Source organism: Saprolegnia diclina, assembly GCF_000281045.1.
Source record: "Saprolegnia diclina VS20 unplaced genomic scaffold supercont1.66, whole genome shotgun sequence".
NCBI classification, from domain to species: domain Eukaryota; phylum Oomycota; class Saprolegniomycetes; order Saprolegniales; family Saprolegniaceae; genus Saprolegnia; species Saprolegnia diclina.
The window spans coordinates 223788-248843 of record NW_008246133.1 but is presented as its reverse complement, the minus strand read 5'-3'; the positions used below and the strand labels follow the sequence as shown (position 1 = coordinate 248843).

At 60.9% G+C, this 25056-nt stretch overlaps 11 protein-coding genes across 11 annotated transcripts; 2 read left to right on the top strand and 9 right to left on the bottom strand.

Annotated features, from left to right (window-relative positions):
* Positions 1-867: 867 nt before the first annotated feature.
* On the top strand, positions 868-1623 carry SDRG_14074 (hypothetical protein). Its single transcript, XM_008620178.1, has one exon. It carries the CDS (start codon positions 914-916, stop codon positions 1535-1537), a length of 624 nt encoding a protein of 207 aa, XP_008618400.1. The 5' UTR covers positions 868-913; the 3' UTR covers positions 1538-1623.
* A 103-nt stretch (positions 1624-1726) lies between these two features.
* On the bottom strand, positions 1727-3131 carry SDRG_14073 (hypothetical protein). Its single transcript, XM_008620177.1, has 6 exons — positions 3001-3131; positions 2715-2953; positions 2423-2666; positions 2207-2374; positions 1982-2165; positions 1727-1933 (listed from the first exon to the last, which is right to left on the bottom strand). Exons 1-6 carry the CDS (start codon positions 3028-3030, stop codon positions 1794-1796), a joined length of 1005 nt encoding a protein of 334 aa, XP_008618399.1. The 5' UTR covers positions 3031-3131; the 3' UTR covers positions 1727-1793.
* A 74-nt stretch (positions 3132-3205) lies between these two features.
* SDRG_14072 (hypothetical protein) lies at positions 3206-5563 on the bottom strand. The gene has a single exon (XM_008620176.1). It carries the CDS (start codon positions 5549-5551, stop codon positions 3389-3391), a length of 2163 nt encoding a protein of 720 aa, XP_008618398.1. The 5' UTR covers positions 5552-5563; the 3' UTR covers positions 3206-3388.
* A 386-nt stretch (positions 5564-5949) lies between these two features.
* SDRG_14071 (hypothetical protein) lies at positions 5950-8202 on the bottom strand. Its single transcript, XM_008620175.1, has 2 exons — positions 6397-8202; positions 5950-6341 (listed from the first exon to the last, which is right to left on the bottom strand). The coding sequence occupies exons 1-2, from the start codon at positions 8186-8188 to the stop codon at positions 5989-5991; spliced, it is 2145 nt and encodes a 714-aa protein (XP_008618397.1). The 5' UTR covers positions 8189-8202; the 3' UTR covers positions 5950-5988.
* An 893-nt stretch (positions 8203-9095) lies between these two features.
* On the bottom strand, positions 9096-11284 carry SDRG_14070 (CAMK protein kinase). The gene has a single exon (XM_008620174.1). It carries the CDS (start codon positions 11170-11172, stop codon positions 9280-9282), a length of 1893 nt encoding a protein of 630 aa, XP_008618396.1. The 5' UTR covers positions 11173-11284; the 3' UTR covers positions 9096-9279.
* Positions 11285-12104: 820 nt separating this feature from the next.
* Positions 12105-13958, bottom strand: SDRG_14069 (hypothetical protein). Its single transcript, XM_008620173.1, has one exon. The coding sequence runs from the start codon at positions 13934-13936 to the stop codon at positions 12197-12199; it is 1740 nt and encodes a 579-aa protein (XP_008618395.1). The 5' UTR covers positions 13937-13958; the 3' UTR covers positions 12105-12196.
* A 300-nt stretch (positions 13959-14258) lies between these two features.
* Positions 14259-16086, bottom strand: SDRG_14068 (hypothetical protein). The gene is made up of 4 exons (XM_008620172.1): positions 15791-16086; positions 15472-15730; positions 15153-15429; positions 14259-15104 (listed from the first exon to the last, which is right to left on the bottom strand). Exons 1-4 carry the CDS (start codon positions 16057-16059, stop codon positions 14350-14352), a joined length of 1560 nt encoding a protein of 519 aa, XP_008618394.1. The 5' UTR covers positions 16060-16086; the 3' UTR covers positions 14259-14349.
* Positions 16087-17000: 914 nt separating this feature from the next.
* Positions 17001-18705, bottom strand: SDRG_14067 (hypothetical protein). Its single transcript, XM_008620171.1, has 4 exons — positions 18423-18705; positions 18121-18376; positions 17826-18069; positions 17001-17780 (listed from the first exon to the last, which is right to left on the bottom strand). The coding sequence occupies exons 1-4, from the start codon at positions 18659-18661 to the stop codon at positions 17086-17088; spliced, it is 1434 nt and encodes a 477-aa protein (XP_008618393.1). The 5' UTR covers positions 18662-18705; the 3' UTR covers positions 17001-17085.
* A 544-nt stretch (positions 18706-19249) lies between these two features.
* On the top strand, positions 19250-21054 carry SDRG_14066 (hypothetical protein). The gene is made up of 5 exons (XM_008620170.1): positions 19250-19482; positions 19529-19866; positions 19914-20201; positions 20256-20397; positions 20445-21054. The coding sequence occupies exons 1-5, from the start codon at positions 19272-19274 to the stop codon at positions 20903-20905; spliced, it is 1440 nt and encodes a 479-aa protein (XP_008618392.1). The 5' UTR covers positions 19250-19271; the 3' UTR covers positions 20906-21054.
* On the bottom strand, positions 20956-22774 carry SDRG_14065 (hypothetical protein). Its single transcript, XM_008620169.1, has 4 exons — positions 22494-22774; positions 22208-22442; positions 21880-22165; positions 20956-21827 (listed from the first exon to the last, which is right to left on the bottom strand). Exons 1-4 carry the CDS (start codon positions 22769-22771, stop codon positions 21163-21165), a joined length of 1464 nt encoding a protein of 487 aa, XP_008618391.1. The 5' UTR covers positions 22772-22774; the 3' UTR covers positions 20956-21162.
* Positions 22775-22974: 200 nt separating this feature from the next.
* Positions 22975-24987, bottom strand: SDRG_14064 (hypothetical protein; the record flags this gene model as incomplete). Its single annotated transcript, XM_008620168.1, has 8 exons — positions 22975-23295; positions 23356-23479; positions 23530-23733; positions 23827-24168; positions 24232-24555; positions 24605-24709; positions 24753-24856; positions 24903-24987. The coding sequence occupies 8 exons, from the start codon at positions 24985-24987 to the stop codon at positions 23015-23017; spliced, it is 1569 nt and encodes a 522-aa protein (XP_008618390.1). The 3' UTR covers positions 22975-23014.
* Between the last annotated feature and the right edge of the window lie 69 nt (positions 24988-25056).

Here is a 25056-nt window from a genome sequence, read left to right as displayed (position 1 = left end):
TAGACAGGCCAGCGTGTTCGGATCACGTTGCTCGTGGACGGGAGGCCGCGGATGCAAGGCAGCGCTGCCAAATGTCAACGCCGAGTACATGTAGATACTGGTAGGCGCCATTATACTCGTGGGGTGAGAGGTCGGTTGGAGATGGTGACTTGGCGAAGCTGGTCGCCATCGTGATGGCTGTGGTGGCGGCGTTGGAGCATCGACGAAGCATGAGACATCATCCACTTGGACGCGATGTGGTGTAGTCCATGCTACGCTTGATGAACGTGATAACGCAGCGCAACTAAACACGATCTTGCAACTCATTTTGACGGCGTACTTGGGTCATTTGCTACAAAAGCAACGCGAGAGTAGACACTACGTTCTGAGTGGTTGATTAGGTTTGGCGGGGATCGAGAGACTGTCTTGTGGTTCCTCGTGATCTAACCAACATAAGAACACGAAGAGCGTTAGAGAAGAAGGGACGGAGGACGACTTGGGCTGAGCTTTCGACGTTCGGTGTTCTCTCGTATAAACCAGCGAGCCTGGCGGCGATGCCACGTATAAAATCTCGTAGCGTTGATGACCACCGTGCTTCAGCGACAGAGCTCTCAAAGGCGTCGTAACGGCCAACGCCGCTGTACGCCACAGGCGTTGTCGCGCGTGCCTCGTTGTCGATGCTTCGTCTTTGCGTGAATGTCCTCTTTCTACGGTGAATTGTCTCGGAAATCACCGTCGTTTGCACCGTACCGCGCAGAGTCCAACGCAAAATTTGCGGTACCGCGCAGAGTCCAACGCGAAATTTGCGGTACCGCGCAGAGTCCAACGCGAAATTTGCGGAATTTCACGTTTGGATCATCGTGGACAGGCGGAATACCTACATTCTCACGCGGGTGTTTCAGCACCAAGCAACCTGCCAGTTGTCAGAACAAGCATGGACCTCAAGGAGCTCCTCCAGCAGGCGCGGACGACGATCGCCGAGACCTGGCACCAAGCCTCGGCCTGCGAGAAGGCGCAGTACGTTGTCATTGGGCTCTTGCTGCTCGTTGTCGTCGTCTCGGGCGCGGTCCTCGTCCTCGCCTTCATCGGCCTCGGCGTCTCGGCGCACACCAAGGACGTGATCATCGAGGTGTGTTCGCAGATCCTCAACGGCTGCTTCACGCTCTCGGCCGTCGCGACGCACCCGATGCGCTTCTACATGCTCGTGCTCGTGCTCTCCCGGCGCGACGCCAGCCACGCGACGATCCAGTCGTGGTTCCCGTCGCTGCCGATCGCATTCAGCAGCAAGACACACAGCCACGCTGTCGTGCCCATCTCGTCGATCCAAGGCGTCCTCATTGTGCTCAACCTCAACTGCTTCTTCCAGTACCCGCTCACGGCCGTCATGTGGGCGTACAACTACCACGTCCGCCCGGTGTGGGTGATCGCGACCTGCCTCCCGCTCTCGTTCGCCTGCGCCATCGTCGCTGGCGTGTGGCAGTTCAAGCTCAGCCGCCGCGTCCAGCACGGACAGATTGAGCTGCTCGAGAACGACCTCTCGACCGACCTCCAAGCCTAAGATAAATACCATGTGAATCGAATACAAACTGTACTAGACGACCCAAACATTATTGTCGCTGTGTCCTGTTATACGACGTATTTTGCTAGCATTTGACGAGGACTAGGGTTGTAGACTTTGGTGCAGCGCGTCATGCTGGGTGCAGTAGCGATGGCCAGAGATTCCCTAACGTTGCGCTAACCAAACCAGCAACGGCGGTACGCGTGAGGCATGTACGATGAATATCAATGTATCGAGTGGAGCTCGGTTCTTTCACTTAGCTCGACAGAATCTTTTTAACGGCGCGAAAGTCCTGCTTCCAGTTGAGCCGGACCACAAACGTCTTTTCGAGCGGCACGAGCGTGACCCAGAACGGCGCCTTCTTGGCCAGTAGCTCGACATGCTCCTGGAGTCGCTCTAAGACGCAGAACTTATGATCCGCGCTCAGAACGTAGTTGAAAGTACCAGGAATCGGCGCCCGCGTAAGCTCTGCGAGCAGCGTCGGCAACAGGATCGCGCTCTTGTTGACGCACTTGGAGTACGACTGGAGCTGGTCCGCGAGCTGCGGCAGCGTCTGCAGTAGCCGCTCGGAGCTCGCCACATCCGCCTTCTCGACCAGATGCGCCTTGCGGTGTTCGGCCAGGCGCACCTAGTTGACAAATCAGATCTTTTTCGCATCACTAGATTCACCTTGTTGACAAGCCAAAGTGGGAGGCCTTGGAGCTCCTTTGGGATCGGCTTGGCCAGCACGGCGGCTTGCTGCAGCGGCGTGAGCTCGCTCGCGTGGCGCTCTTCCTGCGCGCGCAGCTGGTCTAGCGGCGTCGGGCCCAGCGCGTCTTCGAGTCGAGGCAAAGCGGCCTACTCAGGAAGCAATGGTCGCCAGCGACAGTGCAGAGAGCATTTTACGGGCGGGATCTCGATCGTCGTCAAGTCGGCCGTGCCAGTTGTGAGCGCGAGCGCAATGCGGTCATTGACCGCGCTGCAGAACGCCTCCATGCGCTCGCGGAACGAGAGGCTGGCCAATGCCTCGGGCACGCTCACGCAGAGCTCTAGCGGCACCTTGTGGTTGTCGGGCGCCTTGGAAAAACTCAGTTCGTACGCGTTTGGAAGCAGCGTCAAGAGCTGCGCGAGCTCGTGCTCCGAAAAGGTGCTATAAGATCTGAGCGTCGGGCGGACGGGATATCGATGCGCGTCGTACCATTTGGCCGACGACTCGATCGCGCGGCGCAGCGCCGAGAAGCTCGGCGTGCGCTTGTACAAATTGAGCGTCGTGATGCTAAACTCGAGCGACGCAAAGAGCTGCACGAGCGTCACGAGCTGCGGCGGCGCGTGCTCGCTGAGCGCATACTCGGCGTACGGCGTCCCGGCCACGGATGGCTTGGCGTCGATAGCCGGCGCATCGACCTTGACGCGCTTGGCGTCAGTCGCCGGCGCGGCCTACGTCGGTCGCAGCGTCAGGACAAGCCGTCGCGACGCCTCGCTACCTCGCCCGCCCGCTTCATTGCACTTGGCATCGCAAATGCAAGGTGCTGCAACCGGCGGAATATCCGGATTCCGCAAAACCCATTCGCGCCGTTTTTGTCGGCGACCACGTTGAGCCGCCTTGCTATGGTGCCAGTACACTTGATAGTCCTTCCTACATGTGATCCTGTTACCTCTGGCTCGCTACTTGCGGTGCACGCAGCGTGGGTCAAGGAGGGAGCCAGCGAGTCGGTACAGGACCCGGCTGCTACGCGCTGCAACCTCGACTTGGACGTAAAAGGTGGTGTCCTCTTGATGGACGAGCCTAGTGCCAAATCTTATTTTCTGAGGCAATCTCAAGTGGGTATTCTAGCCAGCCCCAGCCTACTGCTTGAGACGCTTGGAGGTTGGCTATTTGTCGTCGTGCTTGGTCTCTTCGTCGTCGCCACGCAGGAAAGCTTGAAGCCACGCAATTCGGTCGATGTCGGCGTGCCGTTCGTCAAGCCGCGTCTCGTACGCAGCGAGCTCTGCTGGCGGCACGCCATGCAACGGCAGCAGCTTTGCGACAGCAAAGTGAGGCGTCTCCATGTCGAGGGTCACGCGCGTTGGGTGGCAGGCGGTAAAGGCGAGCGCGCTGGGGCAAGGCGCCATGTCCGTTTCGAGATGGCACGTCACCTCGCTGGGGGAGTGCAGAAAGGCTTGGAGGCGGCGGCAACAGCAGCATGCGCACGGCGGCAGCACCAAGTCGCCAAAGGCAACGTCGACAAGCTGCGGGAGGTCGACCACGGCTTCGGCTTGAAGCACAGCGAGGGTCGCGGTCGCAAGACGTCTCTCGCCAAACGTTTGAAGCAAAGGCAGCGCAAAGTGACGGTGCCATGACAAGTTGTCGCCGAAGCAGTCGAGGAGCCCAGTGATCAACGCACCGAGGTGCGTTGGCGACCAGCGACGAAGCAGGTCGACGGTCGTTGTCAGCGACGCAAAGACACGCCGCAGCTGTGCACCCATGGGAGCCAAAATGTCGTGAATGTCGACCGTCCAGAGCGGCGGAGGATCCGTCGGGTCGGCGTCATGCAGCACCGAGAGCTTTTGCAGCTCCACCAGCATCATGCGAGCGGTGGCAGAGAACGGAACTTGAACGGCGCCGCTGTTTGGGAGGCCATTGAGAAAGCCCCAGAGCGCGCCCGGCGCGTGGGTGCGCCACTTGTTCACGAGCACGAGAAGCGCAGCGTGCGTCAAGCTGCCGAGTGCCTGGAGCACACGAAGCACGGTCGTTCGCTGGTCATTTGTAATGTTGTCGTAGTCGTTGGCGGTCAAGACGGTCGAGAGGAAGAGCTCTTCGCAGCGCGGCAAGCGACGTGGCCACAGTGCATGTAACGCTGGAGCAAGATGAGACCACGGGTGCACCGCACGACGTCTGGCGAGACGCGCAAGCCCATCGGACGGCAGACGGAACGCATCGATGAGCCGCAGCGGCAAGTCCGGAAGACGATGTCGGAGCCATGCGCCGTCAAGTGAACCATGCCAAACGTACTCTTCGAGAAACACGCAGTTGGAGACGACCGCCTCTCGCCAGGTGTCGCCTTTGGGTTCTACGGCGACAAGGGCGACGTAGCCAGCGAGAATGAGCTCTCGCAGGTTGGGGATGTCAAAGAGCGGGCAGACGGGGCGGCGCTTGAGGCCCGCGATCTCGACGAGCAGCGCAAACCCGCGGTTGGGATCGTGCGACTGCCAAACCGCCATAAGCTGTTGGAGCAAAACGTACAGTGCGTTGAGGCCCAGCCGTTCAAAAGCATCGCGGAGGGTGGCCACAGCACCGCCAACTGTCATCTGTTTGATAACTTTCGTCAAGAGCGGCGACGCCCAGAGCTGCGCCACGAGGTCGACAGTGCCCAATGCGTTGGTCATGCGGCAAAGGTGCAGCACAGAGGACATCGTCCAGCCCCTGACGTCTTGGGCAGAGGCTTGCGAGATGTGCTGGACAAGACTCTCCACGAGCCATCGAAGCGAGACACCAGCATGCACAGCCGTCTCGGGGTGCGCCTCAAAAGCTTTGAGAGCTATGGGGATGCCAAGGGCGGCCGCACGACGCGACGTGGGCCAAAACACAACGGTCGTGCACTGGGAAGACCACGGATCCGTGTGCCGAGAGCGAAGAAATGCGCCAACCGAGCGACCGACAAGGCGGCTCGCAGCCTCGACCGGAAGGCGCAGCGCCGGGCACAGCGTCGCCTTTGAAATCACGTACGCGCCGCTGCCTTCTCGGCTGGCAACGGACGGCTCGAAGGTGACAATGGCAACATCAAAGGCCTTGGACGCGACGAGCGCCGAGACGAACGCGCGATCGAGGGTGGATGTCGCCAGTGCCTCCCAGTAAAACGTCTCGTGCATCACGAGCCCAAACATCGCGTGCTTGTCCGAGGTGCCGGCCGCCACGGCGGCAAGAGCTGGGGCGACGGCGTCTTGAGCGGCCTTGAGGCGCGGCAGCTCCCAAAGCTGCAGAAACATGGTATCAAACGACGGCGAGAGGCGCACGCGATCGTAGAGCGCGACGTCGGCGTCGCGTACGGGGGCCATGTTGCGTTTGCCACGTTAAATGAATTTGTGATAGCGGAACTGCGGCCTTTGCGCGTCGATTATTGGCTCAACGAATACTGCGGAACTCCCTTTTTTACCTGATTTCGCATCGACGCGCCCTGCATCACAGGAGTCCAAATAATGGCAACTGCAAACGTTGAAATCGCCAACTTGAAGACTCGTCGTCGGTTTTTGTCGTGCTGTTCCCAGCCTTTGCCACGTCATTGGCTGTTTCCACCAGCCTTTGCCACGTCATTGGCAGTTTCCACCAGCCTTTGCCACGTCATATCTGAGGGTTTTGCCTCTGTAGGATTTTGTCTTGGAGCTTGTATGTACAACCCGTATGTGCGATATCACGCAACTGCCGTTGCGCAACATATATCCCTCCAAAGCATGCGTCTGGTAATGCAAAGCTTGTGTATTCAAACTCGTAAATTTCAGACGACAGCGTGGATCTCGGCCTTGGCCTGCTCCAGCGCGCGCAGCTTAGCCGCGAGCTCGGTGCGCGCGGTGGCATTTCCGTCGCGCAAAAGCCGTTCGAGGATCGCATCGGTCGCCTCTGTCGTCGCCAGCTGGTGTCTGAGCTCCGTCATGAACGGCACCAAGAAGCGCGCTTGGAGTAGCATTGGGATCTTGTCGCTGAAGCGCTTGGCAGCCACGTGCAGGTACGCCTGCAGCGCCCAGAGCAGGTCCCGCGCCTGGAGGTCGTCGAGCGACTCGTGCGTCATGCAATGGAGTTGCACGACGGCCTTGACTGCGCCAATTGAGACACGGCCGTCGTCGCTCTCATCTACACACCAAAAAGAATGAATCCACAGGATTTGAAGTCGCGAAATCGTGTGTACCAGCAAGGGCATCCAGGGCCGACAGCAACGGCATCGACCGTTGGCGGTGGAACCCAGCAGCTACGTCGGTGTTCATCGTGTACGGTCGTGCTTCCATCGCGAGAGCTTCGTCCAACGTCTCTTCCATGGCTCGGCCGAGCGACGTCATGAGGTCCGTGGCCACCGATGTGAGATGCCGCTGGAGCGCACCAACACTGGTGCTGGACGCGATGGCGCGGCCGAGAAGGACCTTGAGCGACCGGGCATACGACCCGTAGAGACTGTGCATGGGCGCGTGCCATTGCCGAACGTACTGCTGCCGCACAATGTTGGCAAAGGTCGTGTACGAGAGGAAGAGCGGGAGCTCGTCACCGCGGTTGGCGACCATGAGCGTCTTGATCGCGTCGAGGTTCAGACGCGGGAGGTGGCGCCAGTCAAGGCTGTACGTGAGCCAGTGCGTCGGCTGCGACGTCGTCAACACCTCATTTGGACGCTCGTGGAGTCGCGTGACTTGGTCCAGCGTCCAGGATCCGTCAGCTGCTCGCACGTGCACGTAGTCGCCGACCGCCACACTCCGCGCCGCGTCGTCGGCCATCGACGTTGTCACGGTCGCGTGGTCGGCCACGGCTGAGCTAAACTCGGACTCGAACGCCCGGAGCTGCGCGCGGAGCCGGTTGTCTGCACCGACCTCATCGTTGTCAAAGAAGGACAGGTCGTTGTACGAGCCGTCGAGCGCCATGCCGAGCCGCGACGTGACCGTCCGAGCGACGTTGGAGAAGCTTCGGCGGCGGGCCTCGGGCGTGTCCAATGGCGCCCCGAGCTCCGCCAGACGATGCTTGCAATCACGAATCTGCGAGTCCAACTCGGCAGCGACAGCCGGCAGCGCCGCCTCGATCGTGTCGGTGAGCAGCGCCGAGAGCTTCAATGCGAGGTTCTGCGTGCCGAGAAGCGACCGATCGATGGTGCGCCACACGTCGTGCGACGCAAAGTAGGCGGCTTCGTCGCGGCGAGCGTCCGCTATCGACACGCCCGTGTTGAGCGCGTGCTGGCCGCGACACTTGACCATGTGGTACCCGAGGCGGCGCTGCTTGGTCTTGTTGAGAAGCAACTCGACGACGCCAGCCTCGGCGCCGACGTCGACGAGGTCCGGTTTCGTGATGATCGAGAGCGTCCGGGCGCCAGTCGGGTCGGCCTCGGCCGCAGCTTGCAAAATCTCCGAGTTGTGCATGCTGACGTTGGCCGGCACGACGGCGAGGATGATGGTGCGCTCCTGCGCCAGGTAGCGCTTGACGAGCTGGCGCACGCGTGGGATCATGCGTGGGTCTTCGCCATCACGCACGGTGCGCACGAGACCCGGGAGGTCGGTGAGCGTCAGATCCGGAAAGCTCGGGCCCTGAAGCGTGATCTCGATCGCGTCGTCGCTGATGCTCTGGCCCTCGGCTAGCAGCTGCGTCGTCAGCGCTTCGATCGCCGACGTGACTTGGTCGAGGGTCGTGATCGTCGTGACGGTTGCTGGCGCGGCGGTCGACTGGAAGCGGCGGAGACGGACAGTGCCATGCAGTGTATGTGCGTGCGAGAGGATGAGCTGCGTCGGACAACGCGTCGTGAGCTCGCCGGCCGACGGGAACGCGATGCCCGAGAGCGCCGACAAGACGGACGACTTGCCGCTGGACGTGTCGCCCATCACTGCGATCTGCGGCAGGTCCACGTGCTTGTCCAGGCCAAAGGCGCGGAGCCGGTCGACGAGGCGCCGCGTCTCTGCACGTGGCAGCAGCGTCGACGCGGCGTCGTCGTGCAAGGCGGGTTGCACCATGGTCGAGAGAGCTGGTTGAGAGAGGTTGAAGAATGAGGTGGAGTACAGTGTAGGCAAATCGAGTTGATAGAATCCGGATACGACGACACGAGACAAGGCGGCATGCAAAGTATCAAGCGGTATCCGGATAATTGTATCAAGCGAGCCACGCACACAGGAACGCATGGCCATGCTGGCTCGGTTTCGCTGTCGTCGTCGTCGTCGTAGTAGTAGTAGTAGTCGTAGTAGTGGCAGTAGTAGTAGTTTTTGTCGCCTTGCCTCAACTGTGCGGTTTGCTCGCTTGGTGGACGAGGTAGTGACGAGTCGCTCGTCACGGACAGGCTACCATCGTTGACGTCCTCGTCGACTCTGCGGTCCGCTGCGTCCAGTCCGAGAGATCACCTACAGTGAAGTACATGCCACTTCAACCTGGGCAGGACCTCCTCTGTCTCTTCTGCGTAACCCATCTATGGGTCGCGTTGACCTCGGTGATCGCAATGGTGGGCAGTTTGCGATGCCGATGCGACGATGCACCCAGCGCTGCGCCTGCCGCCCCGCTTTGCAGTACCGCTGGTCGGCTGCGTGGTCTCTACGTTCATTGGCGCGCATGCCAGCGCTTCCGCCCGTGCGTCGTCTTTTGGTTCAAGACGCGCCGAGCGGATGTTCAGGACGCCACCGCTGATCACCTGGCCGCTCCCTCGCCCTTTGTCGCGATGGCCCCGTCTCCAGCCTCCAAGCGCTCGTCGACCTTTTGCCAGAGACCGAGGTGGAGTCACACCGACGTCGCACGTATCGCAGGGCTCCAAGCCTTCGTGCGTGGCGATGACGAAGAGACCAAGGACAAGCGCCATCCACCAAGCGCCCCAAGACAACGCAGTAGGCTGTGGCTGGTTACACTTGAGATTGGCTAAGAAAAAATAAAATTTTACACTGGATCCTTTGGTTGATACTTTCGGCTTGTGTTGAAACATCGCTCGTATCAACTTGATACCGAAACGACGACGTGCAATCCCGCCGCTTAGCCAAGACCGATACTATCGATTCCCCTAGCTCGATATTTTGAAGTTCATGTCATATTGGTACAGGAGGTCGAGCAACGACGTCTTAATAAGTTAGTTGGCCACGGGCTTGGCAAGTTCATCGTCGAGAAGCGTGTCGTCCAGGTCGTCGGCTTGACTCAGTTGGCCGCTGCTGCCACCCGAGGCGCGCCAGAGACGCATCTCTTCGAGCGCCGAGCCGAGCTGCGTCACGTCGCGCTTGCCCTCGTCGTCGCCGCCGTCGGTACCAGCAGTGTTGCAGCCGAGCATCCACGGGTCGTGCAGGAGAGCGTCGGCCGTGAGCCTCTGGCTGGGGTCGACCGTGAGCAGCCGCCGGACGAGAGCCTTGGCCGCGTTCGACACTTGCACCCACGGCGCAGCGTCCATCGAGTAGGCGCCGACAGCGACGCGGGCGAGAATATCGGCGTGGTTGTGCCCCGGGAACGGCGGCTGGCCCGAGAGCAAGATGAAGAGGAGCACGCCAAGGCTCCAGCAGTCGACAGCGATGCCGTACTTGATGCCCTTGACGACCTCGGGTGCAATGTACTCCGGGGTGCCGCACGCCGTGCCGAGGTGGTTCCCGAGGCTCATGCGCGCGAACCCAAAGTCGGCGAGCATGATCTCGGCGCCGGGCGCCGACGAAAATAAGAGGACGTTCTCCGGTTTGATGTCGCGGTGCATAATGTTTTGCGCATGGATGTACGCGACGGCGTGCGCGAGCTTGAGGAGCACGTGGCGCGCGTCGTCTTCCGTGTACTGCGTGCGCTTGACGAGGTCCTGGAAGAGCTCACCGCCCGTGCAGAGTGGCGTGACAATGTAGTACATGTCGACTTCTTCGACAAAGTCGAGGAGCGGGACAATGTTGGGGTGGCGCAGCTGCCGGAGGATCGCCACTTCTTGCAGAAGCGACGTCTGCTCGTGCCGGAGCAGCTTGGCCTTGGCGATGCACTTGACAGCGACTTGCTTGAGCTGCTGGTGGTGCCACCCGACGCGGACGACCGAGTGGGCGCCCGAGCCCAGGATGCGCCCGAGCGAGTACGTCGACGCAAACGTGGCCGACGACGGCTGCCGGTGGAGCCGCGGTCCGTGCACAAACGTCGACTTCAGCTGTCGCGACGAGGACGAAGCACTTTGCTTGTGCATGGCCTTCATGATGACCATGTACGCCGTCTTGACCGCATCTGTCCAGAGCGTCGACGCGGTCGCCAGCTTTTGCTCGGCCGCGAGCGCCAACACCTTCTTGACGGTCTCGTTCCATGCGCCGTCGAGAACCTCGCCGACCATCTGATCGAGGACGTGCACGAGCACGTGCTCGTCGTCGCCGCCATCGAGCTCCCGGATGAGCGCGACAAAGATCGGAAACTCCTCGGCGAGTACCTTGGCCGAAGCGACCGCATCGCCCGGTAGATCGTCGCTGCAGTGACCGACCATGTAGAGGTAGATATCGCGGGGCGCGGACGGCGCGAGGCAGATCATTGACGACGACGAGCCGCCCGCGAGCTTCATGGACGAGGACGATGAGACGCTCGCGTGGAACTTGGGGCCGCGCTGCGACGTGAGGAGGCGGATCCACTTGTCGCGGTCGTCGTCCGAGTTGGCCTGGATGTGATAGTCGATGGTCGAGTGGGCGTGGTAGAGCCAAAGGACGTTGGCTTGCCGTACAAAGGTCGCGACAAAGCAGTACGGGCGGTGGTCGGCGCCCGAGCTCTCGACGTGGATAAGGTCGGCGAGCCGCAGTTCGCCGCGGAGATACCGCTTGTCCGTGTTCCACGTCGAGCTAATGTGAGGCGACCGTGGCTTCTTGTAGTACCGGAGGTGCGTGGGCGTGAGGACGAAGAAGCGCGTGAGCCAGTTCTTGCGCAGGTGGCCGCGCTTCTGGAGGACGCCGCTCCAGAGGATCTCTTCCTTCTTCTTGGCGCCGCCCATCGAGGCCGAGCTCTCCTGCGGGTGCAGCACCTTCTCTTCCATGGTGCTGATCCGGTCCTCGAGGCCGCGCCGATGGGCCGTCGTCGACTTGGCAGCGTGGCGAGCGATCGTGTCAAGATGGCGGAATTGCGCACTGGACTCTTGGCACGTTGGCCGCTAATTCTGTCGCAGGCCCGTTCTTTCTAATCCTTGTACTTGGCAATCGTATGTAGAATAAAACATCCGCATTTAATAGCCCGAAAAATCGAACCGGAATTGGAGATTACGGTTGGACCAGTTGGTAATAAAAATCGCGTTTTCGCATACAAACTTCAAGAGACATTTGATTCGACTTGACTTCTGTGACGCACGGCCCGATGAGATCCCGCGGCCGCGGCCGCTGTCACGCGCCGGACGGCCGCGCTGTGCATGGGTCTTGCTCGAGGCCCGGAGCGCATGGCGGCGGGCGATGCGCATGGCCATGGCGAGGCGAACGAGGTACGGCAAGGCGGGGCTCGGACGTGGCTACTCTGGGTGGCAGCGGCCAGAGTAGCATCGCGAAGCAGCCGCCGACGTCCTGAAGCTTGGGCGACGACGAGGCTTGTCTATGGCATCCATTCGCATGCACAACAGGTAGCTCGATGATGGCCTCGCCATGGGTCTTTGGCGAAGCGCGGTGGCGCAGATGCGCAGGCGAACCGCATCTTGGATACGTACGCAGCATCCCACTCTGCGAACCATCTTCTCGAGACGACGAGACAGGACCCGACAATGAGCTTTGATCGCTTGCGTGTATGTGACGTGGAGGATCCTCATGCGTGCAGCAGCGGCTATGCGGCAGCCGGCAGCCGTGTCACACGGCTCGCCCGCTCCACGTCCTCTCCTCGCCACAGCCTTCGTCTGCATAGCATCGGGTCGCGTCTTCAGGCTACTCGAGCAGCCATCCGACGTCCATGGAAGCAGTGAGCGGGACAGGCGGCTGCGAGAAGAGGCATCTCTGGTCCGAGGTAGCGACACGAGATGCGGTGAATGAGGAGAGAGAAGACGAGAAGAACGGGCTTGGGATTGAACGAGCTATTGAGAGGGCCTACCAGTTGCTGCGTGGGCGGCCGCCGTAATCGCGGTCGCGGTTGAAGCTACCGCCACTGCTGTGGTTGTTGCTGCTATGGCTCGTGTAGCCGCTGTTGCGGCTCACCATGGACGCCATAAAGTCCTGTTCAAAGCGCTTCGCTTCGTGCTCGGGGCCGTCCGGCGGGCCGCGCTTGTTCGAGTGCGGCAGGTCGTTCGGGCAGTCCTGCTTCCAGTGGCCTTTCTGGCGGCACTTGTGGCACACGTACGACGGCGGCGGAATCTTGGCCTGCGGGCAGTCCGAGATGTAATGGCCCGCAATGTTGCAGCGCTTGCAGAGGTACCCCGGCGGCGGCGCCTTCTGCGTCATCTCGTCCTTGTGCGGGCAGTCTTCGATCCAGTGCCCCTTGGTGCCGCACCGGTTGCACGTGTAGTTGTCGGGCGGCGGCCGACGACCTGGCAGCGACGTCGGCTTTTGGCTGCCGTACGGCGTCAGAAGCGCGTCCATGCCGGGCACGGCGCTCGCGACGCGGTCGTCGGTCGGCGCTTGCAGGTTGTTGTACTTGTCGTCCATGCAGTCGCCCGGGCGGTTGCGCGACCAAAACTTGGTGCTGTGGTCGTTCGAGCCCGTCGAGACGACGTGGCCGGCCGGGTGCCACTGGATGTCCCAGACCGCATTGTCGTGAGCGTGCGGCACCGTCGCGATCGGGGTTTCCTTCCCGACCTGCCAGTAGAGCAGCGACCCGTCGTACGAGCCCGAGAGGAAGAGCGACTCGTAGATCGGGTGCCACGCGAGGCTCGTGACTTCGCGCGTGTGGCCCTTCATGGTCGCAAACTCCTTGAGCGTCCGAATGTCGTAGAGCTTGATGAGCTGGTCGCGCGACGCGGTGAGGAGCCAGTTGCCGTTCTGGTTCCAAGCGACCTTGACGACCGTGTTCTTGTGCCCGTGCAGCGTGTTGAGCGACGCGCCCGACTTGGGGTCCCAGATCTTGACGAGGTTGTCCTTGGAGCCACTCGCGAGCAGCGCCTTGGACGGGTGGTACGCCACGCACTTGACGTCCCAGCCATGCCCCGTGAGCACGCGCTCTTCCTTGACCGACTCGAAGTCCCAAATTTTGACGGTCGCGTCGTCCGAGCACGACACAAACTTGTAGTCGGTCGGCGAAAACGAGAGCGACCGGACGGCTTCGCGGTGGCCGTGCACGAGCTGGACGTTGGTCATGCTCGACTGCCAGTACTTGATGACGCCGCCGTGGTCGGCGGTCACAAACCAGTTGTCGTTGTGGCTCCACACCATCGCGCGCACCGCGTCGTCGTGCGCCTGCAAGATCGTCTCAAAGTTGAACGCGAGGCCGTTCCAGAGCGTAAACTCGCCGACCGAGTTGCCCGTGATGAGACGCCGACCTTCCGGTGTCCACATGAGGCAGTTGACTGGGCAGCGCTGCTTGTTGGTCGAGCTGCGGCAAAACTTGGTCGCAACGCACGACATGAGGTCGTCGCGGCCAAAGGCGCCGGGTGGCAGCATGTAGCGCTTGTACGCCGAGTGCGGGTTCATGCTGTACTGCGGCGGCAGGTCGCGGTAGTCGCGGGCAAACTTGCGCTGCGTGATGTACGAGATGAAGGTGGAGTTTGGGTCGATGCACTTGCGCACGATGGGCTTGCGGCTGCGCTGCTTGTCAAAGCCGCCGCCGCCGTAGCCGCCGCCGCCCTCGCCGCCGTGGTGGCCGCCGCCGTAGTGTCCGTGGCCGCCCCGCTGCATGCCAACCGCCAATGGAACTGTGTGAATTTTAAAAGCAAGGATTTTATTCGCTGGTCATTTGAGCTTGGCGATGCCAGATTTATTTTATTGCCGATGCGAGCCCGGACAAGCCATGCCACACACGCCGCCAGGGCCTCGCCGCGACCGGCTCGTGCGAGCCCGGCGCTGCATGGCGCTAGCCACGCGCACTGCCCAGGTGCAGGCATGGCCCGCGTACATTGCGATGCATCAACCTCCCTGCACCTTCATGCACGAAGATCCATCGCGGTCTGCTGCGCAGCCCTCTGCCAGGTCTGCCAGCGTCGTACACGCCGCATACGAGCAAGCATAGTACATAGGATATAGCTGCGATGCCACAGCGAGGGCTGGAAAGGCGAATAAGTTAACGCGGACCACGACGACGACGTGTCCTGCTATGGGCTGCACTGCGTCTGGATACCACGGAGAATGTCTTGGGTCGACTGCCGCGCGAGCGTGTTCTCGCGGCGGTCCTTTGAGAGCTTGGGCGCGACGGCCCGGGGCGGTGGGGATGGAGTCGCCGGGAGCCCGAGCGCCTCGGGCGTGACGACGTCGCCGAGACGGAAGCTGCGCGGGCCGTTGGTCGTCGATTGGCACGAGTTGTTGGACTCGCGCTCGCTCGACGCGCGCAGGGCCAAGTTGGATGCGCTTTCGCCCAGCACTGCCTGCGTCGGCTGCTGGTACCGCTTGATGATCGACGATCGCTGGACAAACACGTCCCACTGCTTGGCACTGCGGCGGTAGCTCGGGAGGAGCGCGTCGCCAACGTGCAAGAGCAGCTTGTACGAGAGCTCGGCAAAGATTTCATCAAGCGTATTGGGCAATGGCGCCGCAAGGGCCGCAAGCGTGCGCGGCCCGAGGTCGCGCCCGATGGCCGTGATGAGGACTGCGCCGGGGCCCATGCACTCGTCGTAGACCATTGCCGCTGGGATCGTTTCGTGGCGGTAGTGAGCAATCACCTTCCACGCAAGAACCTCGTTGACTTCGTGGCGCGCCAAGCAAAAGCCGAGAAAGTGATCGTAGTGGTCGGGGTCGCTCAGGAACTCGGCCAAGTCGGCAGCGACCGTTGTCCTATCGTACTCGACGCCCGCGACCGACGCGACCGAGCTAATGTGCGGTCCCGTCGCCAGCACCTTGTTCCCGTAGCCGACTAAACGTCAACAACTTAGTGTCCTTTGGCATGTGGACCGATGCCTACCGGCGCGGTGGCTGTGCAGAAAAACGCCGACAACTGCAAAGTGGAGCCACGTAACGGCAATGTCGTCGACGTAGTAGCGCCAGAGCGTCCAGTGGGCCGGCGCGACGCCGACAAGGAGGAGGAGTAGTGACGTCACAAGCGCACTACAGAGCGTCCGGACATACGCTTTGATGAAACCCATGGACGGGTCATCGATAGCGCGTCGGTAGCGACACCCAACAATGCATGCGAGCACGGTCGTGATGAAGCTCGGCACCAATTGGGTGGTGGCGATGGCCTAGTACTCGTCAAGGTACAAGAGAGTTGATCGCAAACATACGTGGTAGCGCGCGTCGCCTTGGCACGTCGCCACGTCCAAGGCAAAAATCGGAGGATCCACGAACAGATACGGCGACAAGACAACGATGAAGAAGGTCGTGGACGCGCAGAAGAACCGCGCCGGCGCCACGTGCGTGCGGAGTGACTGCAGCTGGCGCAGCACAACCCGTGACGGTGCCCGCGGGTCGGCGAGTTGCGCGAATAGATTGGTCATGGACCACGCCAAGAGCACCGATATGTGTGCGATGAGTACGAGGCCCCTAGTATAAAAGCAGCATCATCACGAGATGTTAGCACTGGGTGGGCCGTTGAGGGCTTACGTGGTACAGGACGGAATGACAACTCGCAAGGCAAAGAGCGTTGCGCATGGCCAGTCGGACCCCGCGATGATGACGACGGGCAGACCGACGCAGACAAGCACGCAGAGCGCGGTGGCGAGGCGCATGCAGCGCAGGTACCAACGGTACTTGATGCCTTGGTTGGACGACGTTGGCGGCAGCGTGTGCGACGGTCGCCAGAGAAGCTCGATCGGCAGTACGAGGTAGCACGCCGAGACGACGAGGAGCGGCGCCGCGTGGGCCTCGACCATCGCGGCCACGTCTGCGGTCGTTGCCGGCTAAAAATATGCGAACTGAGAAAGGTCGGTTTGTATCAATGTATCGACGGCTCCTAGCAGGAAGCGAGCGTCGCACTTGTCGGTGAGGGGCGCGAGACGAGTGGCGCGGGATCTCAACCAAACACAGTGCTCAATGTGTTGGACTGCCATGGACGCTCAATTTTGAATTGACGATTCCATCGACTTGGCCCATGATACGTAAGTAGCGCTCGCCAGCGTGCGCCGCTGGTGCACCGCACCACGACGCAGCCCGAGGGCCTTCAGCAAGCCGACACCACGACGAACGATGCTTGCTTGTTGCTCATCCCGGCCCAACGCCAAGACACGCCAACGAGCTCGCTCGCATCGATTGCCGGGGGCCCCGAGAGCCGGCGTGGTGTTTCTGCATTTGTTATGGCCTCGGACGATGAGCTGCAAGAACATCTTGCCCGTGTGCGCCGCTTGTACGATCGGATGCTCGTGTTGCAGCTGGAAGAGCTCCAACGGGCCAACGCCACTCAAGCTCGATCGCTGCGTTTTCAAGCACAACGCCAAAACGTACGCGACGAGCTTGCCCGCACCATCGCACAAGGCTCTCGAGCCTCGCCATTAGTAAGGCCATGCCACCTGGAGGTGTTGGTACGGACGACCTTAGCCTCCGAGAAGTTAACTCGGCGCACGGACGCCGCTCCACGGTCCTCCGCGTGCTCGCCCACAGTATAGCGCAACTTCAAGCAACCATCGCACGCCACGTCAGATCACTTTGACGCGCTCAAAGCGTCAGACCGTTTTGAACTGCAAGCATATATGCATGGCGAGGTCAAAGTCTATGGCCATGAGCCCATTGCGACGTTGCTCAACCAGACGGAGCGAAGCATCTCGTTTGCAAACGCCAACAGCGCTGGCATTACGAGCCGGAGAGCTGAGCCGGAGAGTGGCCAAGTCCAACCAATTCGGAGTCTTTGTTCAAAATTACATCACTGTACAACCGCAGGATGGGACACGTGGTTTAATTGACGGTCACGGCGTTAGCATGATGGAGCGTGTCGAGAATGTGCCTTGGCGCTCGGGGGGGCGCGGCCGTGACGAGGTGCTGAGGCCGAGCGACGCTGGCGATAGAATGCTGGCCGCGCGACGCGCCGACCCGCTTCGATCGCTCGAGACCGCTCGACCGCCGCTCTCTAGATCGCTCGTTGCACGCAGCGCCGTGGCCGAGATGCTCTCGGGGATTTGCGATCCCCCTGGCTGGGTGCAGTCGCGCAAAATGTTGGATCGGTGCAAGTATGTGTCCCATGTCGGGCTGCTGTCACGGTAGCTTGGGAGAACGTCGTTGATGAGCACTCGCAGCAGCTTATCGAGAAGCGTATCGAGGAGCCGGTCGGCAATGTCGCTATGTGGTTTGTTCACAAAAGCCGCGATGCGAGGACCGAGCGCGGACGCCGCCTGCGATGCAAGGACTCCGTGCGGTGCCAAGCAGAGGGTGTAAACAACGTCGATCGAGACGCGCTTGGCCTTGTAATGCTGCACGAGATGCCACGTAAGGAGCTCGGTCACTCGCTGCATTACCACCGCGTGGGCGAGAAACTGGTCAAAGTGCACGGAGTGGAGCAGGAAGCTCTGCAGATCCTCGAGCTGCACGGTAGAAAATGGGTCGTCGACGATCGAGTGCGACCGCAATCGAAACGTGCGCACCTTGGGCGCCGCATGCCGCTGGCCTACGCCACATCTCAGATCTTATGTCGGATCCTAGAGGTTCCTACTAAGTGATGCCGTTGGAAAGCCAATGTGCAATGTGAGAAAGTGCAGCCACAAAATGCCGGCATCGCCGACATGGTACGTGACCAGTGATGGAATCACCAACGACAACACGAGGCAGAGGTACGTGCCAAGGAGGCCGAGCAACGTGACGGCAAACGCAGCGCGCTCTCGGCGGTGGTACCGGGCGAGCACACCTGCCAAGAGACCCCATATGGTGGCATGGCCGACTTGTACTGCCCGAAGCGTCTAATATGTCAACAGGGTGGGCTAGCTGCCGAGTAGCAGAGATCATCGTACCTGAAAAGCATCAGTCGATTGACACGTATTGAGGCACAGCGGGGGCACGGACGCGTGCAGTGCAACGTACGGTGCGAGCGAGGCGAGGGCCAGCACGCTGGCGACTGTCGGACACACGGGCGGTGCAATAGCTCGCTGCAGAAACCGAAGCGTTTGCGTCGGCGATGACGTCAGCGGTGGATCTTTGTACACGAGCAGACCGTGCGTGAACGCACGCAAGAGGACGATGGACGTCTCAGCAACGAGAAAGATCGAACTACAGCGCGCCTTATGCAACCATTTTCAACGTGTTAAGACCACACCTTGTGATCGCCGGGAGGAGGAACTGCGTGACGTAGCCCACCCAGCAAGGCGAGACGTCGCTAATGAGCACAATGCATGGCAGCAGGAGGCATTGCAGGACGCAGAGCAGGTGTAGGAGCCGCACGCCCCGTCGTTTGGGCACCACAGACGTGGCGGGGCCGTAGACACTCAGGCGGTACGGCACACTTATACACGCGACGGCGACGAGCAGCACGGGCACGGCGCGGGCGCCGATCATGCTGGCTCAAAAAAGGCGGCGGGCGTTTCAGCTGCAGTTTGAACCATCCGAATGAAACGACCTTGCGCTGTCGACTTATTTGCGTCGTTCGTACATCCCATGGCGACTGGACGACCACGAAAGCTCTACTATCAGCGAGGCAAGGGTCGTGCAAGGTTGTGTGAAGCTCGCCCAGTGCCCGTGCTGTCCGTCGTTCCGCTGACAATAGCTCTGACATTATTGTTAATGAAACGAAGTCTAGATAACAATGAAACGAAGTCTAGACAAGTAGTTTTGTGGAGTTTTGATAACTCTACATGCAGACAAATGGGGCTAGCGGTAGCCATCGTCGTCGCCACGAGCTACGGTACGCTACGACTGGGAGAGGCCGGCTTGCCACGGCGGCTGTGGGGATTGTGTCATCGCACCCAGGTTTGTGCCATAAAAGGGTACGATCATCGTAACCACTCTGTTATAACATTTTGTGTTGATCAATCCGTGTGCTTTACTGAATATCCATGCTATTCTAACAACCCATAACACGTGTTACGCCGCGCATGCACCACTTTTTGTCATGGACGGTCGCCCGCAAATCATTTCACTTGCCATTTTCGAGCCGTCGACCACACGCATGCAGCTCCTCGCCTTCCTCGGCCTCGCGGTCGTCTGCCACGAAGCGCAGGGCATGAGCCTCGGCGCGATGGCGCCGCCGACGATCGACGAGTTTGACGCGGCCATCCACCGCCAGCACGAGCTCCACCGCATGGGCGTGCCGCCGCCGCCGCGGCAGTCCAAGGCCGCGCGTCAGGCCGCGCTCGACAAGACGTCGCGCATCATCCAAGGTACGCATACTGCTACCACCATATAGCGCTCATGCGTACAATACAGAGCACAATGCGCAGCCGAACGCGAGCTTCAAGATGCGTTATAACGCGATGAGCGACTTCTCCGACGACGAGTACTCTGCGCTGCTGCAGACCAAGCCAGACCACGTCTACACGCCGGAGCACGCTGCCGCCCACCACCGGTGGGGTCCCGAGGTCGACGTGCACGCGTCGGCGCAAACGACGACGACATCGTACGCCGAGAGCATCGACTGGTCGACAAAGGACAATGGCAAGTACGTGACGCCGGTCAAGAACCAAGGCATCTGTGGCAGCTGCTGGGCGTTCACGGCCGCGTCCGTGCTCGAGTCCATGACGGCGATTGCGTCCAACACGCAGGCGGTGCGTCCGCCATTCGCCAACGACCTCATGCCTCATGTGCAGCGTAGATTCCGCTCAGCGTCGAGCAAATTCTGTCGTGCTCGTCGTCGCTGCAGCACGTTTCAAGCGCGTACCCCAACAAGATGATCTCGTCGGCGCGCGGCTGCGACGGTGGCATGACGTTCCTTGCCTTCGAGTACCTCAAGCAGTCGGAGCCGCATGGCCTGACATGCAACGCGCTGAGCCCGTACCGTATGCGGGTCAAGGCCGACCCGAACGCCGCCTCGTCGGCCACGTGCACGTCTGTCGACGTCGTTTCCAAGTGGTCGTCGTCGTCGTCGTACCTCAGCATCCAAGTAACCACGCTCCACGACGTCAAACATATCTCTTATGCTGCTGTCAACGAGTAGAACAGCTACGACGACGTGATGAAGGCGCTTCAGAACGGACCGCTGAGCATCAGCATTGATGCGAGCGGCGCGGGCTTCCGCCATTACGGCAGCGGTATCTACGACGCGTCCGACTGCAAAAGCGACGGCGTCACAGTCGACCGTACGTCGCACATTCTAGTCCAAATTTGCTAAGTTGCGTGGTATTAGACGCCGTCATGCTCATGGGCTACGGCGCCACGGCAGCCGGAGAGCTCTACTGGATCGTCCGCAACTCGTGGGGCACCATGTGGGGCGAGAACGGCCAAATGCGCATGAAGCGAACACCGGCAGCGTCCACCTCCAAGTTTGGCCCGTGCAATGCCTTCCTCTATGCGACGCAGCCCACCGGCCTCTCGTATGAGAGCACGAGCAAGTGCGTGACGAGCCCTGCGTCGACAAGTGACGAGGCCACGCTGCACTACTTGCCGTCGAGCGGCCTCTTTTATGGGGTCGCGTCGGCCCTCGCGGCGCTCGGTGTTGCTGGTGCGATCGCGGGCGAGTGGCGCCTCCGGTCGGCGTTTCCCAAGCAAACGTACGTCGAGAGCTTCCTCAACCACCAGCTGCCGAACCGCGAACAGCTCGTTGCGCACATGGCCAAGAAGAAGATCAAGGCCGACGCGCTCGTCTAAGGGCCGCTTCCAACTGCCTAATCCCGCGCGCAATGTTAACACGACTAGTGTACAATGACGGGTTGCTTTCAGTTCAAGGTAAGGTGTAGGGTAGACGACGTCATCACGGAATTCATAGTCTCGGAGCCAAACCCTAACCCTTGGCATGAGGTTAGGGTCCTTCATCAATCGCGTTGAGCGGTGGACGCTTGTACGGCGTGAACGGCTGCTGTGATGTAGACACGGATCTAGTCGAGCACTGTGGTGGACTCGTTACGTCAAGTGACCGACGGATGTGAGCCGGCGGCGTCGTGGCTGCCCGGTACTGCCCCGTCCGTGGTGTTGGATCCGTGCTCGTTGGTCGTTGGCAAGAGCGTCGACGGCGCGTGGCTTATGGTTGTCATCGACGGCGTGTTCGTCAGGAGTAGTGGCTCGGGTGGGGCAATGTCGGCGGGGCGCTGCACAAAGCTGTACCAGAGCCGACCACTTTTTTGGTACTTTGGCAACACGTGCTGGCAAATGGCGCGCAGCAAGTCGGTTTCGAACGCAGCGTAGAGCTGGTCGAGCGTCTCGCCGACGACCGCGTCGGGGCGGCCGCGTACGACGGAGGCTACTTTGGGGGCCATGCTGAGGCCCGTCATGGTCACGAGCGGCCCGTTTGGGCTCATGCAGTCGTTGTAGACGACCGCCGGCAGCACCTTGCGCTGCTTATGGAGCTGGACAAGGCGCCACGCGAGCGGCTCGTGGGTGCGCCCCAAGGTTTCGCAAAATGCGAGAAAATCCGAAAAATAATCGTCGAGCGACAAAAAGCGCCGGATCTCGTCCATCTCTTGGCGCAGCGGCACCGCGTCCGTGTCCTCGGCCGTCGATTTGTTGGAGCGAAAGCTCATGGTGCGCGCCGAAATCGTGCGCAGATGCGGCCCAACGCCGGCTACGCGCTTGCCTACACAAAATTTGTGAGGGGTAGGGTCCACGAAATCTCGACAAGAGTGTACTTTTGCGATAGCCGTCAAAGTACCAGAACGCGAGGTTGCAATGCAGCACGTCCATCGCGGTATAGTCGAGGTACAAGGCGTAAACCCCGTCCCAGTGCAAGGCCAACGCCACGAGAATGATGCCAGCAATGACCAGCGCCGACGCAAAGATGCCCTTGCTCGTCTTTATATGGATGGTCCGGAAACGCTCCATGGACTTGCCGTGCGTGCGGCTGTACAGCAGAGAAATGTACTTGCAGCCAACGGCCCACACGCAGCCTTGGCTCACTTGTATCCAGTAGAGCGACTAGACATTGTAAATGCTACAAAATACCACGGGGAAGCGTACGCGGAAGGTGTCGTCGTCTTGGCACGCCGCGATCGGCAGCGCAAAGATCGAAGAGGGCGTTGCGGCGAGCGGCGCCATGTACAAGAGAAAGCAGACGCAGGCGCGGCGCATCGACGGTTGATTTGTCTTTGGAATGGCCTCGACGCTCGGGCCGCGGCGCTGGGGTACCTCGGGCGGCTTGTCGCTTCTTGCAAAGACAGTTAGGACGGAGAGATGTCCGAGGAGGTAGAGGCCACTACGCGAGATGAGTTGCGAGACGCAGGATGCGGATGGTGCAAGGCTGTACCTGGTGAAGGGCGGGAGCACGTAGCGAAAGAGGTAGCCGACCGCGCACGGAACAGCATCGCCAAGCGCCAGCACAATCGGCATGACGACAATCACAGCAACGCTCGAGAGCGAGACAAGCGACATGGTGTAGAGGTACCAGTCATACTTGCGGCCGCGAATCGCAGCGAACGAAAGAAGGACCGGTGTCGTCGCGCAGGCCAAGAGGTGGAGAAGTAGCAGGAGCGCGAGAAGCGAGACGCTGAGCACCGGGCCAAAGGCGGCGCCAACCTGCGCCATCACTCAGATCCTATTTTGAGATGTTGATATGCACTTTCTGCGGTATCGGTTTCATCTAAAGACAAAGCGTGCATGCCAGTCAGTAGTCGAGAGCTCAGAATGATGGGAGTGTGGACTTGGGACATGGTTTCCAGGCCATATCAACGCCATTGCAAGCCTCGCGCTGGCGTCTCTGTCACCCAGACAGAGTTTGACACTCAGGACGCGATCGAAGCACCGAGTGGCTTATACTTCAACGTTGGGTTAACTACTCTCGGCCGCCCGCTCGTAACTCCAGTCGCCCGAGAACACGAGCGTTGGCGCCTCATTCTCCCAGAGCGCTATGCGGTCGTGGGCCGTCCACGCCGCCACGTCCGCCGCTACCGCCACGCGCAGCTGGTACAACTCCACCGTACACTGGAGTCTTGTCGCTTCGGTCGTGGCCACGTGCAGCGTCGCGCAGTAGCTCATCTGGTCGCCGACGTCGAGCGTGTAGCAACGCAGGTCGACCGCGTCGTCATCAAGCCGACCGACGTAGTCGCCCTCTACGCATGCATGTTCAATTTTATAAAAGTATGCGACATGGCATGGAGTGGGCAGAGTACCGAGGTGTCGGGTCGCACCGGCCATCGTCGACTCGCCGTTGGGCCACGCTCGATGCACATGCGGTCGACCGTCGAGCACAAAGCAGGTGGGCTGACTCACATACACGCGCCACGCCGACTGCACCTACCCACACATCGTCGTCGTTAGCGAGTGTTTGGAAATGGAAATGGTACGTGGAGCTGCGGACCCAGCAGCGTCGTGCGCACGCGAAAGAGACTCGAGGCCCAGCGCACGAGCGTCGCCGCCGAGAGCGCGTGGTGGCGCACAAAACCAACACTGGGTACGTCGACCACCCAGTCGCCACAGAGCCACGACCGCGCACGCACCGCGCCCAGGACACGGTGCTCTGGCCACACGCTCTGCGCGGCCTCGGCGCTCTAGACACGAGTGTCATGACGACCATATCGTACCAATAAGAAAGCAGAGATACATCACAAACACCGATAAGATATCAAACGGGATAACAGTACCAGAGACACTTCGCGGAAATGGGCCACGCACGCCTGGTAGCCGAAAAAGCTGTCGGTCACCAGCCGCGTCGTCATCTCGGCCGAGAGACTCGCCAGCGACGCGACGGCCTCGACTGCCACCTGCGCCACCGACGTCTGGTGCTGCTTGGCCAAGAACGCCTCCGACACGCTGTGCAGCAGCTGCACGCAGTCGCTGTACGCGCGGGCGAGGTCGGTCCGCTGCAGGATGCAGTCGCGGTGCGAGCGCACGACGGCCTCGTACTGCGTCCGGTTGTGCGGATGCAGCAAATGGATGAGCCAGTCGACAAGGACACTGCTCGTCGTGCGATCGTTCGGTGGCGTCTATGAGATCGGAGTGCAATCTCAAGTGCCCTACCCCCACTCGCATCGTGTGATCTGTCATACCTGGTTGCTCTTGAGAAGCTGGTGCAGAGGGGAAGAAGATACCGGCGCCGGGTGCATCAGGTACTGCACGAGCTTGTGCTGGGCCGTAGCCGAGACAGTGTCGACCTGGCCCACATACAAGAGCAGCAGACCCAAGTGGTACGCCATGCGTTGCGTGCGACTCGACACGAGCGCCGTCGACGTCTCGTGCTCGAGTGTCGGCACCAGCGCCGCGTCATCTCGTGGCGCACTACTACTGCGGTACGTGGCAATCGTAAAGCCGGGCGACATCGCCTTGGCAACAAGCCGCCAGTTCCCACGTGGCGTCACCTCAAAGACATAGGCCTATGGACCAATGCAGACTTCATGACGTGTCATTGCATCGATGACAGACCGTGACGTGGTGGCGACTGTCGCGAATGGCTTGGCTGCGGCTGCTCTTCCAGCCGTACGTCCAGCCATCCGCGAGGTCGAGGTTGAAGCTGCTTGTGAGCACCGTCTGCGTCCGCGTCAGGAGCAATAAGATCGTATATATGTACTACCTCAGAGACGACTTCTTGGTGGCCGGCGTGCCACGTGACCGCGGCACAGTGGAGCGCGTCGGCGGACAGCGGTGGCGTCTCAAAGCCAACGTCCCAGTCAGATGCTGTCGCCGGCGCAATGCGCAGCAGCGACGCGTACGTGCCGTCGACGCGCGACGGCCACGTGGTCTTGAGCACGAGCGGCGCGCCGCAGTAGCGGTAGTAGGCGTGGCGCGGGCAGCAGTGCGGGAAGCATCTAGTGGCTCGTTCTTTGAGCACAAGTCTGCGCAAGCCGTCGGTCGTACCGGAGCACCTAGCAGCAAGA